General features: G+C 52.5%; 1 protein-coding gene across 4 annotated transcripts; it reads left to right on the top strand.

Annotated features, from left to right (window-relative positions):
• The first annotated feature begins 4482 nt into the window (after nucleotides 1–4482).
• On the top strand, nucleotides 4483–13253 carry TMEM214 (transmembrane protein 214). 4 transcript variants are annotated; one of them, XM_004028972.5, is made up of 17 exons: nucleotides 4483–4745; nucleotides 5646–5845; nucleotides 6715–6865; nucleotides 7174–7308; nucleotides 7550–7632; nucleotides 8067–8172; nucleotides 8285–8366; nucleotides 8658–8759; nucleotides 9137–9278; nucleotides 9721–9812; nucleotides 10059–10107; nucleotides 10277–10390; nucleotides 10622–10739; nucleotides 11319–11415; nucleotides 11600–11768; nucleotides 11915–12066; nucleotides 12281–13253. In XM_004028972.5, exons 1-17 carry the CDS (start codon nucleotides 4595–4597, stop codon nucleotides 12405–12407), a joined length of 2070 nt encoding a protein of 689 aa, XP_004029021.1. In that variant the 5' UTR covers nucleotides 4483–4594; the 3' UTR covers nucleotides 12408–13253. The 4 variants fall into 4 exon arrangements, with proteins under 4 accessions (XP_004029021.1, XP_018876840.1, XP_063552079.1 ...); XM_019021295.4 differs by having other exon boundaries at nucleotides 10059–10128; XM_063696009.1 differs by lacking the exons at nucleotides 11319–11415; nucleotides 12281–13253 and having other exon boundaries at nucleotides 4504–4745; nucleotides 11915–12060.
• Nucleotides 13254–14525: the final 1272 nt, after the last annotated feature.

Genomic DNA, 14525 nt, shown 5'->3' with positions numbered 1-14525 from the left:
CTCCCTCCATGTCCACATCACAATCCCCAGAAGCTGTGAATATGTGGGTTACATGGCAAAAGGGAATTAAGGCTGCCTGTGGGCTAGGCGCAGTGGCTCACGCCTGTAATCCCAGCGCTTTTGGAGGCCAAAGCGGGAGGATAACTTGAGCCCAGGAGTTCAAGACTTCCCTGAGCAACATAGGGAAACGCCATCTCTACAAAAATTAAATTTGAAGGGCGTTGTGGCACGTGCCTGCAGTCCCAGCTACTCAGGAGGCTGAAGCAGAAGGATCACTTCAGCCCAGTTGTTGTTAAGGCTGCAGTGAGCCATGATTGCTCCACTGTACTCCAGCCTGGGCAACAGAGTGAAACCCTGTCTCAAAAAAAAAAAAAAAAAGTTGCAGATGGAATTCAGGAAGTTAATCTGCTGACCTTAAAATAGGGAGAGTGTCCTGGTTTATCCAGGTGGGTCCAATGTCATCACAAACGTTTATAAGAGTGGAAGCAGGAGGCAGAAAGGGTCAGAGTGAGCAGGGTGTGGTGGCTCATGTCTGTAATCCCAGCATTTTGGGAGGCCAAGGCAGGAGGATCACTTGAGCGCAGGAGTTGGAGACTAGCCTGGACAACAGCGAGACCCCATCTTTACAAAAAATAGAAAAATTAGCCGAGCATGGTACTACATGCCTGTAGTCCCAGCTACTTGGGAGGCTGAGATGGAAGGATCATTTGAGCCCTGGAGGTCAAGGGTGCAGTGAGCCATAATCATGTCACTGCACTTCAGCCTGGGCAACAGAGCAAGATCCTGTCTCAGAAAAATAAAATAAAAGAAGAGGTCAAAGTGATAACAATGTGAGAGTGACTCACCCACTGTTGTTGGCTTTGAAGACAGAAGGGAGCCATGAACTCAGGAATGCAGGTGGCCTCTAGAAGCTGGGCAAGGCAAGGAAATGGATGCTCCCCCAAAGCCTCCAGAAAGGAACCCAGCCCTGCTGACACCTTGATTCTAGCCCAGGGAGACCTGAGTTAGACTCCTGCCCTCCAGAACTGGAAGATAACGCCCTTGTTTTAAGCCACTAAGTTTGTGGCAATTTGTTTTAGCAGCAATAGAAACGTAGTACAGTGGGTAAAACAGTGCTTCGGTGAGCTCACCCTTCTGCTTGCTCCCACACTAGACACCCATGTCCTCCTTGACCCAACATCTTTTGGGTCTTCAAACCCCATGGCGGGGCCTACCCAAGCCCACCTCCGTGGCTAGTGTCTAAGGCTGCTCTTCAAACACCCAGAACTTAAGGATGTAAAGCCACTCCCTTCTCCCCACCTCTTCCTGGTACCTCATACTAAGTGCTTCTTTCCTCTGGAACACTAAGATGGTGAACTGTAATTTTCTGTTTATACATTTGTCTCCCACACAGACTTCAAGTTCCTTACAAGCAAGTGAGCTATATCTTCCAGCTCCACCTAGCACAGGGCCTGACACAGAGAAGGTGCTTAGAAAACGTTGCTGGATAAGTAAATGCATGATTTATATGTCCTAGATGCCAAGTTAGAACTGGTAACTTACTAGACTATTCCAATGAAAGATAGAGTCCCTCTCCCACCCTTCTGTGTGTCTCCACCATGGGGCAGCCCCCTCATTTGCCTCAATGGAAAGCCAGTTCTGTTTCTCTTCCAAAAACATGGTCTCTTCTGTGATCATACATGTGACACAGGAGGGGTCAAACAAAGAGAAGATATTCTTGTTGGTCTCCTGAGTACACCTTAAACCAATGATCTGCAAAATGAATTGATTAATGATCAGTTCAAATATGGTCCTTGGCAAAGGCACTGTATCTCAGAGCTACCTGATGCAAAGTCAGCCATGGTCAGGCCTAAAGGGGCTGGAGGACAGGTAGAAGGAGGCAGCAAGATATGCTCATCTCCCACCCCCTGCCTTCCCCTACCAACACTTCACACAGCCACATTTACCCTTCCAAAAGAGTGGATTATGCCACCCTCTCACTGGTCTCCCAGGGCCTGAAGGATAAAGTCCAGATTTGGCAGGGAAGTTCCTTGGCATATGGGCTCAGATCCCTTTCCAAACTCATAAGAGGCTATTGTTGCATTGCTATAAAGAAACATCTAGACTGGGTAATTTATAAGAAAAGAAGTTTAATTGGCTCACAGTTCTGCAGACTGTATAGGAAGCATAATGCTGACATCTGCTTCTAGGGAAGCCTCAGGAAGCTTACAATCGTGGCGGAAGGCAAAGGGAGAGCAGGCACATCACATGGTAAAAGCAGGAGCGAGCAAGCGAGCGAGAGAGAGAGGTGGTGGGGAGGTGCCACACACTTTTAAATGACCAGATCTCATGAGAACTGGGATCCACCATGAGGGATCCACCACCATGATCCAAACACTTCCCACTAGGCCCAACTGCCAGCGCTGGGGATTACAATTCAACATGAGATTTGGGCAGGGACAAAAATCCAAACTATATCAAACCTCATCACCTCCAAAGTCCCATCAAGCACTGTCCCATTGAACTGCTTCCAGTTTACCACCCTCTAGGCCTTTGTTTTACATCAACAGATCCACACAACTGGCATTTTCTCTCCACCCACCCTAACCCTCAGCCAGTGAACATTCAATTTTGTTTTTTGTTGTTGTTGTTGTTTTGGGTTTTTTGAGACGGAGTTTAGCTCTTATTGCCCAGGTTGGAGTGCAGTGGCACAATCTCGGCTCACTGCAACCTCCGCCTCCAAGGTTCAAGCGATTCTCCTGCCTCAGCCTCCCAAGTAGCTGAGATTATAGGCCTGCACCATCATACCCGGCTACTTTTTTGTATTTAGTAGAGATGGGGTTTCACCATGTTGGCCTGACTGGTTTCGAACTCCTGACCTCAGGTGATACCCAGCTCGGCCTCCCGAAATGCTGGGATTACAGGCGTGAGCCACGGCGCCCGGGGAACCAATGAAAATGCTATTTCTCAGAACCCATCTCAGCTGCCGTCTCCTTCGGGAAGCTAAACTCCTTCCTAAGGAATGCATCGCTCCCTCAGCTGTTCATCCTGTAGGAATTTGGACTCTCATAGTTCTTACCATAATACCTCAGTATGGCAGGTAGGAATCTCATCCTCACACACAGTTGTACATGAAATAGCACATTTCCTTAATTGTGATAAGTCACTTTGATTTTATCTTCCCTCATTCTCCTCTGCTGGCATGCTTCAAGGTTCTGAAGGCTCCCAGGATACTAACACCCTCCACGTGGATGTCTGAGCAGGAACCTGCCTGCAGATGCCTCAAGTCTGGGGCTCTCCATCGCTTCCCTGACACATCTGGAACTTGGGATTGACTCTTGTGGTGGGAGGCAGAGCCTGTTCTTTCTCATTGCCTGGAAGGGGAAACCCGGCCCTGGCTGTCCCAGACCCCCAGACTTTTCTCAGCCTCCCATGAGAAGAACTCAGAGGCCGGGAGCAGTGGCTCACTCCTGTAATCCCAGCACTTTGGGAGGCTGAAGAGGGTGGATCACTGAGCCCAGGAGTTTGAGATCAGCCTGGGCAACACAGCAAAACCCCGTCTCTACAAAAAATACCAAAGATTAGCCGGGGTGGTGGTGGGTCAGGTGATCCGTGGTGGGGGATCACCTGAGCCCTAGAAGTTGAGGCTGCAGTGAGTCGTGATCGCGCCACTGAACTCCAGCCTGGGCGACAAAGCAAGATCCTGTCTCAAAAAAAAAAAAAAAAAATTATTCTCCATTCTCCACCTCCTACCCCAGCTCCCCAACACTCTGCCCTTTCCTCAAGCCCCCATCCTCTTCCTTGTTCTTTGGCAATAGATTTGTATAGCCCATTAAACCCGAGGTTTAATCACTAGCAACAGTAAAGCCAGCACTTTCCTAGAAGGAAGGAAGCATTTAATCTTCAAACTCTCCCTAGAGATGAGGAGCACTACTTCCCTTCCATCCTTCCAGCTCTACGAGAAAGGAAAGAAAAACAGTGGCCGGGCGCCGTGGCTCACGCCTGTAATCCCAGCACTTTGGGAGGCTGGGGGGGAGGGGGGGTGGGTCACTTTAGGTCGGGATTCGAGACCAGCCTAGTCAACATGGCGAAACCCCGTCTCTACTAAAAATACAAAAATTAGCTGGGCGTGGCAGCGGGAGCCTGTAGTCCCAGCTACTCGGGACGCTGAGGCACGAGAGTCGCTTGAACCTGGGTGGCGGAAGTTACAGTGAGCTGAGATCGCGCTACTGCACTCCAGTCTGGGCGACAGAGCGCGGCCTGTCAATCAATCAATCAATTGATCAATAAAGGAAAGAAAAACAGAAACAGTTCTACCAAGTCTCTCAATGCCGTGGCCTTCACATCGACGCTCAATGAACGTTCTCAGAAGGGAATCTCCTCTCCTCCCGGCCTCTTCGCCTGGGCGGGGGCCGCAGGCTGCAGCGGAAGCCTCTTCCCGATGCTCTTCGCTCAGGAGAGCCCGGCCCAGGAGAGGGACTACAAGTCCCAGGCTGCCTTGCGGCGGGCGCCGGGCGCCGGGCGCGCGGTCCTGCGAGGAGACGTGGCAGAGTTCGGCGCGCCCGCGCCGGACCGGAAAGCCGGGGAAGTGGCCGAGGAGGGAGGGCTGCGAGCCATGGCGACCAAGACGGCGGGCGTGGGGCGGTGGGAGGTAGTGAAGAAGGGTCGGCGGCCTGGGGCCGGCGCTGGCGCCGGCGGCCGAGGCGGCGGCAGGAACCGCAGGGCGCTCGGGGAAGCAAACGGAGTGTGGAAATACGACCTGACCCGTGAGTACCCGCCCTGCCCCGCCGCTTACCCCAGGCCTGTCCGGCAGGGTCGCAGCGAGCCGCACCCAGAACCTGGGCGCGAGCTCGCAGGCACATCCCCGAGCGCCACGCTTGCGTTGTCTCTTTGGAGCCTCACGGGAGGCAGACAGCTCCAGGGAAGGTTGCGGTCCTCACCTCCCAGATGAGTAAACTGAGGCCCAGTGAAGTTGGATACCTTGGCCAGGGTCATGTGTCAGAGGGGCTAGGATTCCGGTCCTCAGACTCTCAGTTCACTGCACACACTCTCCCAGCTGCCCAGGGCCCTAGCTGGTCTCTCTGGGCAGGTGTCTGAGCTGGGAAGAGGTACTGTGGATCATTATACACGGTGCCCCCTCTTTAAGTAGCCAGCAGGTTATGGAGGAAGGGACAGGAGGCCCAGCAGTGGGAGAAATGACCGCCACACACTCAACACTCACCAGGAATTATAAGTGACACCTGGTTCTTCCACTGAGGAGTGGAGAAAGATTGCCACTTGTTGATTATAGAGTTGTCATGTCGGAACCAAGAGGCGTTAGGGTAGGACCAAGATGGAAAAAGCTTGTCTTCCCAGACTAGTAGCCACTCACTGAATAAGGCAAACCTCTATATCCAACCTCTCTGCTTGTTCCTACGTGCTCTGATTTGTCTAATGAAGAACTGCCCCATCTTTATGAAAGAGCCCATAGACTCAAGAGCTGTAATGAAAGAAGCTACCAGGAGAACAGCCTGCCCTGCTCCTTAAGCAGTCCAAGAGGAAGGGGCTTTGAGACAGGCTCTTCCCTGGAGATGAATTAGGTGGCAGTGTGGGGAAAGGGACCACTGATAGGTGAGGCCTTGGGGACTCAAGGGTGGCCAGCCTTTCTCTACCTATCTTCACCCCAGCTGCAATCCAGACCACAAGCACCCTTTATGAGCGGGGCTTTGAGAATATCATGAAGCGGCAGAATAAGGAGCAGGTCCCACCCCCTGCTGTGGAGCCTAAGAAACCAGGGAACAAGAAGCAGCCAAAGAAGGTGGCAACTCCTCCCAACCAAAACCAGAAGCAGGGCCGCTTCCGCAGCCTGGAGGAAGCACTGAAAGCTGTGAGTGTGCCTAGACATGAGACGCAGAAAGAATGGGGGCTTGAGATTTAGAGAAGATGAGAGGAGGGGGAGGTGGATGGGCAGCTGAGATCCTATGGGATTTGAAACACTTTAAGGGTTGAGAGGAGTTCAGGAAAAGATGGAAACCCCAGGGGAACAGAATGCCTGCACTTAGAATAGAAAGGAAATGGAAAATTTATAGGGAAACATGGATTGGTAAGAGGAAAGCCTTGAAGACCCAGGAACACCAGGGAGGAGATGGAGAAACTGGTTATGATTCTCTGTCCTATGGAAATACTGATCTTTCATTTTCTGTCTTGTCCTCTGTTTTCCTGTTTGTTTTTTTTTTTTTTTTGAGCTGGAGTCTCCCTCTGTCGCCCAGGCTGTTGTGCAGTTGTGTGATCTCAGCTCACTGCAACCTCTGTCTCCTCCCTCAGCCTCCCAAGTAGCTGGGATTACAGGCATCTGCCACCATGCCTGGCTAATTTTTGTATTTTTAGTAGAGATGGGGTTTCACTATGTTGGCCAGGCTGGTCTTGAACTCCTGACCTCAGGTGATCTGTCCACCTTGGCCTCCCAAAGTGCTGGGATTACAGGCGTGAGCCACCGCGCCTGGCCCTCTGTTTTCCTCTTGAACATGTGGAGGGCCTGAGAGGACAGGGCCTGAGATCAGCATTTTCAGCTGTCCTGTTCCATTCTTAAAGATGTGGGTACAGCAGAATTGCAGCATTCCATGTTCTTATGCTTAAAAATGGAATCCCTTCTTCCTACTGCCACCTAGTTCAACCATTTTCCCACTCCTACCCCATTTCTTTACTCCCTCACTCACAACTCACCATGGTGGGGGGTTGGGGGATCGTCCCTGGCAGCTGGATGTGGCAGACCTGCAGAAGGAACTGGACAAGAGCCAGAGTGTGTTCTCTGGAAACCCATCCATATGGTTGAAGGACCTGGCCAGCTATCTCAACTACAAGCTACAAGCTCCTCTAAGTGAACCCACGCTGAGCCAGCATACTCATGGTAAGTCCTTCCAGCTTCCTCAAGCTCAGACAAGTTCAAATAAATGCAAAAAGGGTGGTATAACAGATCCTAGTGCCCCACACTGTCCTGATTTCCATGGGTGATTTGGGCTGGTCTCAAATCATTGTGACTGTGAATGTTTCTGGGCCTCATTCTGTGATCCTCCCTCTGGGCCTCCTCAGAGGAAGGATCCCAGCCTCAGTGCAGGGGCCTTTGCCTCCACTCACCATTCTCAGGGGGAGCACCACAGTTCTCAGAGCTGATGGGTGTCTGGTCCTAGCACTCACTTTGAGGCCTATGGGCCTTAGATTATCCCTACAGCCTGGTGAGCCGGGAGCTGCGTGGGATCATCCGAGGGCTGCTGGCGAAGGCAGCAGGGTCTCTGGAGCTCTTTTTTGACCACTGTCTGTTCACCATGTTGCAAGAGCTGGATAAGACACCAGGTGAAAGGGGCATGGGAGGGATGACCATCTTGGGAGCCTCCTGCTTTTTTTCCTGCTTTCAGTACCGCTCAGTGGTTCTGTTTCCAGTAGAGAAATGTGCTAACCTTGACACTTTTTGGAAAGTGTGGAGGAAGTTAGGAGTCAGTGAACCTGGGACCTGGGCTCACCACTGACAAATGGGAGATTTCAGGTTTGGGATGCCAAGTAATGTGAGTAGGTGTGAGAATGTGTATCTCTCCAGGGGAGTCACTACATGGTTACCGCATCTGTATCCAGGCCATCCTGCAAGATAAGCCCAAGATTGCCACCGCAAACCTAGGCAAGGTGAGCTCTCAGTGATGGTCGGGACGCTAGGAAGCTAGGACTGGGGAGGCTGGGCAGAATCTACGTTGTTGGACTCAGGTTTGGGATAGTGGAAGACCTGTAAGCCTAGTAATAATAGGTAACACTATTAGCACTTATCCTGTGTGTGTGCTCTGGAAACATAGGAGCAAGGTACTGCTATTATTTCCCATTTTTATAGATGGAAAGATTGAGCCACAGAAGAGTTCAGTAACTTTCCTAGGCTCAGTCATCCAGTAAATGGCAGAGTATGGGCAAAGCCCACAAACAGAACCTGCACCACGTGGCCATAGTGCTCCACTCTTGCTTGGCCTGTCCTCCCTCTTCCAGTTGACATCTCCCTTCCCTCCTGGCTTTGGGGGGTGCTCCTGGTGTTTTGTCCTATCCCAATCTGCCTTCCCCACCGGTCTCCTCAGTTCCTGGAACTGCTGAGGTCCCACCAGAGCCGACCAGCAAAGTGTCTGACCATCATGTGGGCCCTGGGTCAAGCAGGTTTTGCCAACCTCACCGAGGGACTGAAAGGTAACAGGGAAATAGGGAAGAAAGAGGGAGGGTCTCGGAGCTGGAAAACTCCTCTTTGATGCCCCCAGTAGGTGCAAGCCTGAGGCCTCCCTCCTGACCTTTACCCCTGCAGTGTGGCTGGGGATCATGCTGCCTGTGCTGGGCATCAAGTCTCTGTCTCCCTTTGCCATCACCTACCTGGATCGGCTGCTCCTGTGAGTAATGGGAGGGCAGCCAAGGGGAAGGCTCAGGGTGTCCCAAGTGGCTGTTATAGCAAAATGGGAGGCTATGATCTTGGTCTCCATGGATATGAGGAAAATCAGGACCAGCTTCTCCCACCACCTTAGAATGTGATGGTGAGGAAGGAAGAAGAGGGAGCTATTAAGGGCTGGCAGATGGGGTAGAGTTTATACCCTTTTTCCTAGATGTTGGCTTAGCTGGGGTCATGGCCAAAACAGCTGGCATGGGTGGTGGTGTCCAGCGAGCCTGTTTCTTCATCCCCACAGGATGCATCCCAACCTTACCAAGGGCTTCGGCATGATTGGCCCCAAGGACTTCTTCCCACTTTTGGACTTTGCCTATATGCCGAACAACTCCCTGACACCCAGGTAGGACTGCTCTGGGGCACACCTGCTGAGAAGGGACCCCCAGCACCAGAACCACACTACATATTCCCATCTCTTCTTCCCCAGCCATCCTAGATCTGAGATTTGCAACCTGGAAGTTCAAGAGTAGGTTTCAAGGGAACAGTGACACCTTGAAATTATATGGACCCTTGAGTCTGATTGGCATATGAGCATTTTCTTAGGGATAGGGTCCATGGCTTTCAATAGATTTCCAAGGAGTCTCTGAGTAAAAAAATTCAGAACCATTGCAAGGTCCTCAGTGGCTATTCCCCACAGGCAGGCATGGGCTCTGAAGCAAGCAAAAGGTTCACATCATACAGCTCCACTTATAGCTTATCTTTCCTCCCCACCCCACCCAGCCTGCAGGAGCAGCTGTGTCAGCTCTACCCCCGACTGAAAGTGCTGGCATTTGGAGCAAAGCCGGATTCCACCCTGCATACCTACTTCCCTTCTTTCCTGTCCAGAGCCACCCCTAGCTGTCCCCCTGAAATGAAGAAAGAGGTGAGGATATGGTGGGAGGCTTTTTCTCCTTCCCCAGGGGTCAGCTGTAGCGGTCCCTATCTGCTGACAAAGGCCTTGCCTTCACAGAGCCCATTCTGAGGCTTTTCCTTAGCTCCCTGTTGACAGCTGCCTGCCCCGCTCACTCGAGCTTCACCCTCAGAATATGGATCCTAAGAGACAGCACATTCAGGTCTGGGTGGTTTCTGATGCCCGTCTCTTGCAGATAGTGATCTTTGAGCTCAAAGCTCTAGCTCAGGAGCCCCAGCCTCCTGCTTTACAGCCTCTCAGAGAGCTTTCTGGAGTCTTGACACTGTTTCTCCACCCCTTAGGGTGGATGTGCGGCCTGGGTGGCCTCGCTTACGGGAAGGGGATCACCTCTTAGCACTCCCTGCCTCTGCCAGCCCCATGCCCCAGCAGCCTCTCCCTCTGTCGTGCTGTGCAGCTCCTGAGCAGCCTGACTGAGTGCCTGACGGTGGACCCCCTCAGTGCCAGCGTCTGGAGGCAGCTGTACCCTAAGCACCTGTCACAGTCCAGGCAGGTGGGGTGGGAGGCCAGCCTGTCTCTGTGCTAGAAGCAGAAGGGGAGCCTGGGTCACTGTCCCATGGCCTGACACCTTTCAGGCTGAGTGGGAACATTGCTGGAGCAGCCTCTAGGAAGCTGCTGCTCTGTGGGTGGTAGGTGGAGGGTCTTTCAGCCTGAAGGAGCCAGGGCTAATGGAGGACAGGAGGATGGGTGAGGCTGCGCAAGCCACCTGACTGGGGGGTTGTGCTTTCCCCACAGCCTTCTGCTGGAGCACTTGCTCAGCTCCTGGGAGCAGATTCCCAAGAAGGTGAGGAGCTGGGAGGACGTGGTAGGTTGAGCCCTGTCTGGATTCTAGGTTCTGAGTGGGGGCTCCTCAGCCACTGTCCCTTCCCTGAGAAGGGACCCTGTTGGCATGGAAAATGAAGCAGGATGGAAGCTCTGGATTCCCTCACAGGCCAGACCTTTCTTGTCCATAGGTACAGAAATCTTTGCAAGAAACCATTCAGTCCCTCAAGCTTACCAACCAGGAGCTGCTGAGGAAGGGTAGCAGTAACAACCAGGATGTCGTCACCTGTCACATGGCCTGCAAGGTGCTGGCACCCGGTCCTCTCCAGCCCACACTCTATCTTACATCTCTGTCTCAGCACACCTGGGTTGGGCCTGTATCACATTCCTGCCCCACCTGTCTGGAGCCCCCCACTGCCTCCAGGATAATGTGAAGGCTTGATGCTCTTTCGGGAAGGCCTGGCTTGAGGTCTGCCCTCAGAGGCAAAGACCAGCCCCTCACTTCTGACAACTGTCTCCTGCTCCCCTCCCACCAGGGCCTGTTGCAGCAGGTTCAGGGTCCTCGGCTGCCCTGGACGCGGCTCCTCCTGTTGCTGCTGGTCTTCGCTGTAGGCTTCCTGTGCCATGACCTCCGGTCACACAGCTCCTTCCAGGGTAAGCAGCAATGGGCGAGCGAGGAGGATGGCGTGGGCGGGGCACAGAGCTACACGTAGCACCACCACCCTGCCCCCAGCAGCACACATCTTTGTCCTGACGAGTTCTCAGTCCTGCAGAGTAAACACTTTACAGACAGATTTTTTTGTCCACAGATATGACACTACCATTTCAGATTGGACTGGGACTTTGCAGTACAGAAGTGCTTGCATATTCATAGTATCATTTTAGTAGGTGTTACCTCCTTTTAACTCCTGAGGAAATAGTCTCAGAAAGATGTAGCAATTAGCTTTAGGTCATCATAGCTAGCAAGTAGAAGGGCAGACCCTCAACCTGAGGCTGCCTGAAGCCTGAGCCTAGGCTCCAACCGGCAGCTGTATTCCTGCACACCTGGCCCAGCAGGAGAAGGGCAGCTCTGCATGCCTCCCTCCACAGCAGCCTGGAGCTGGCTTTGTGGCCCTGTGAGAACACAAAGCTCTGCCCAGCACCTCGCTGTGCCTGCTCTGGGCCCTGTAGTGTCTGTCTCCCCAGTCCCTGCCCCTCTCACCTCCCAGCTCACCAGAGGCCCCCTTTACTTAGCCTCCCTTACTGGCCGGTTGCTTCGATCATCTGGCTTCTTACCTGCTAGCCAACAAGCGTGTGCCAAGCTCTACTCCTACAGTCTGCAAGGCTACAGGTGAGCTCCCAGGGAGGGGAGAGGAGAGGCAGAAGAGAGAAGGCCTGGGTGTCAGGGAGGCGACAGTCAGTGGGAAGCGCTTGTGATTCTCCTTTCCCACGGCCTCCCTTTCCCCAGCTGTTTCTTGGGAGCTAAGTGGGCCTGAGGAGACTCAGCCCTCTTCCCCCACTTCCATCTTCCACAGCTGGCTGGAGGAGACACTGCCGCTCTGGGGCTCCCACCTGCTCACCGTGGTGCGGCCCAGCTTGCAGCTGGCCTGGGCTCACACCAATGCCACAGTCAGCTTCCTTTCTGCCCACTGTGCCTCTCACCTTGCGTGGTTTGGTGACAGTCTCACCAGTCTCTCTCAGAGGGTAAGTCAGAGACAGGGAGTCAAATAAGGGGCTGGTTTTCCCAGGAGCGGAATTCTGGGAAAGGAGCAGCACTGTGTGGCCTGAGTCTTTAGGGCCAGGATGTAGTTCCCTGGATACTCTGACCCCATCCATTCTCCATGGTCCAGCTACAGATCCAGCTCCCCGATTCCGTGAATCAGCTACTCCGCTATCTGAGAGAGCTGCCCCTGCTTTTCCACCAGAATGTGCTGCTGCCACTGTGGCACCTCTTGCTTGAGGCCCTGGCCCGGGCCCAGGAGCACTGCCATGAGGCATGCAGGTGAGACCTTTGCCCAGGGCTCCAGCAGGATCCCCAGCAGCCCCATTCCCGGGCCCCAGGGACAAGCCATCTCCATCCAGTCTCCCACACTGTCCTGCCCCTCGCTCCCATCCCTGGCCACCCTGGGATGAGGGTTGTGGGTCTAAGCTTTCAGCCCCGAAAGTTGACACAGCTACACACGTGCATACTCAAAAATGCTCCGCTTTCCTTCCAGAGGTGAGGTGACCTGGGACTGCATGAAGACACAGCTCAGTGAGGCTGTCCACTGGACCTGGCTTTGCCTACAGGACATTACAGTGGCTTTCTTGGACTGGGCACTTGCCCTGATATCCCAGCAGTAGGCCCTGCCTTCCTGGCCACTGATTTCTGCATGGGTAGACCATCCAAGACTGCAGCGGGTAGAACGTGGCAGTTCTTCATGGGAGTCTTTTTCACTTGGTGCCTGAGTTCTCTCCTAGGCAAGTGGCCAGTTGCCTCCACCTCAGTTCTTCCATCTTTGGTGGGGACAGGGCCCAGCGGCATCTCAGCCTCCTACCCACAATTCCACTGAACACTTTTCTGGCCCTACTGCACATGGCCCCCAGCCTCCATCCTTGTGCTGGTAGCCTCTCACAACTCCGCCCTTGCCCTCTGCCTTCCACTTCCTTCCATCTCATTTCTAAACCCCAAACAGCTCATCTCTAAAAAGATAGAACTCCCAGCAGGTGGCTTCTGTGTTCTTCTGACAAATGATTCCTGCTTCTCCAGACTTTAGCAGCCTCCTGTTCCCATTCTTGGTCACAGCTCTAGCGACAGCAGAAGGAAAGGGGCTTCCAGAAGAATATAACACTGCATTGGGAAACAGCAGCCTCACCTCCACCTGAAGCCTGGGTGTGGCTGTCAGTGGACATGGGGAGCTGGATGGAAATGCCTCTCACTTCAAAATGCCCAGCCTGCCCCAAATGCCTCTAAGCCCCTCCCTTGTAGTCCTACTTCTTCCAACTTACCATTCCCCATCATGCTGGGGGTCTCGGTCACAAGGCTCAGCTTCTCTCCACTGTCCATCCCTCCTGTCATCTGTAGAGCAGAGCCCAGGTAGTTGTGTGCCTTGGGCCCAGGGAACCCTCCATCAACCTGAGACAGGACTCAGCATATGGTTCTTGGGTATGCCCTACCAGGTGGAATAAAGGACACAGATTTGATTTCTAGCATTCTTGTCTGCATCCTCATATAGAAATTCCCCTAGTTATGGTTCAGAATAACAAAATCCTGGGCTCTTGCCCTCCTGAAGACTGTAGCCATGGCTGTAATTAAGCTCCTGGTGGGGGGAAGCCCACACCCATGGTTCTAAAGTTTGACCTGGTGGGTGTTCTAGACACTTCTCTTGCTACCCTAATTATACTGTCTGACTTGTCACTGTGAGTCACGTCCCAGATTTGCCTTGATAGTTTTACGCTTAGGAAAGCAGGGGGCCGTCTCCTAGGGGAATTCTTGGCCAGTGACCAGGAGGTGTCCTTTCCTTGCCAGGACCTTCATTTTATAGAGCAGTGAGTGAAAGATTTAGAACTCCAAGAGACACATGAGTCCAAGGTTTATCACCAAAGCCCCTTTTTATTTTTGACTTGAGACTATAAGGAGTTAGATAACTCTGCTGGTTTCTTAGTTCTCAATTTTGTTTCCTTGAATGTTTCAAGTCAGCAGTACTAGAGATACGCTCTAGCAGTTCTCAAAGGCAGATTCAGCTTCCCTCATAAACTCCCATGACACTCAGCAGGTATGATGGCCAGTTACCACTTCCCCTCTCACTCGGTGCCCTGAGACACTCCGCTTTTTCAGTGGTTCGAATATAAAGTAGCAGATGTAGGAAAGTATCGACCCAAAGTGAGGTCATGAATACAACAGCATCTCGTGTTCGCTACGTTTCCTCTGGAATTAGCCCACAAGCAGACCCCTTGTTCTCCAGTGGCAATTAACCATGACCATCTTCCTGGAGAAGAGAAACTACCTGGCAAAGGGCCAAAGTCTTAGGACTGCTGGGCAGGAGAACTGGCCTGTGTTCGAGGTCAGTTGGAGAAAGGTGGCAGTTTTGAGAATGGGTCGGCAATGGCACAGGGAGGACAAGTTCGGTGGTAACTGTTGCAGAAGTCCAAGGCTGCATCCAGCGAACCAAGGATGCCACAAGTGCTGTGTTGGCTTCTAATGTGTGACTATATTTACCTTGCTGGGTTCATTTAACTTCTGACATAAAATCCTGGGGAGCAACATTTTTCATCAACTTAGATTAATTGTGGTCTCTACTGACAGGAACACTGACAGCTTAATTGACTTTATTCGATAGATACAGTTTTTTGACCCAATGTTGAAATTGTCTGAAATTTTTCCTGTGTGGTGGACTAGTCCAATACTGTACCTGCTCTGCATTAAAGCAAAACCAGATGTCCAGACATTTCATTTTTGCAGAGCTGTCAACAAACAGGAGT

This window comes from Gorilla gorilla, chromosome 12 (genome assembly GCF_029281585.2).
Source record: "Gorilla gorilla gorilla isolate KB3781 chromosome 12, NHGRI_mGorGor1-v2.1_pri, whole genome shotgun sequence".
Classification (NCBI taxonomy): domain Eukaryota; kingdom Metazoa; phylum Chordata; class Mammalia; order Primates; family Hominidae; genus Gorilla; species Gorilla gorilla.
Note: the sequence above shows the minus strand (reverse complement) of the source record. Positions and strands in the feature narration are given on the sequence as shown.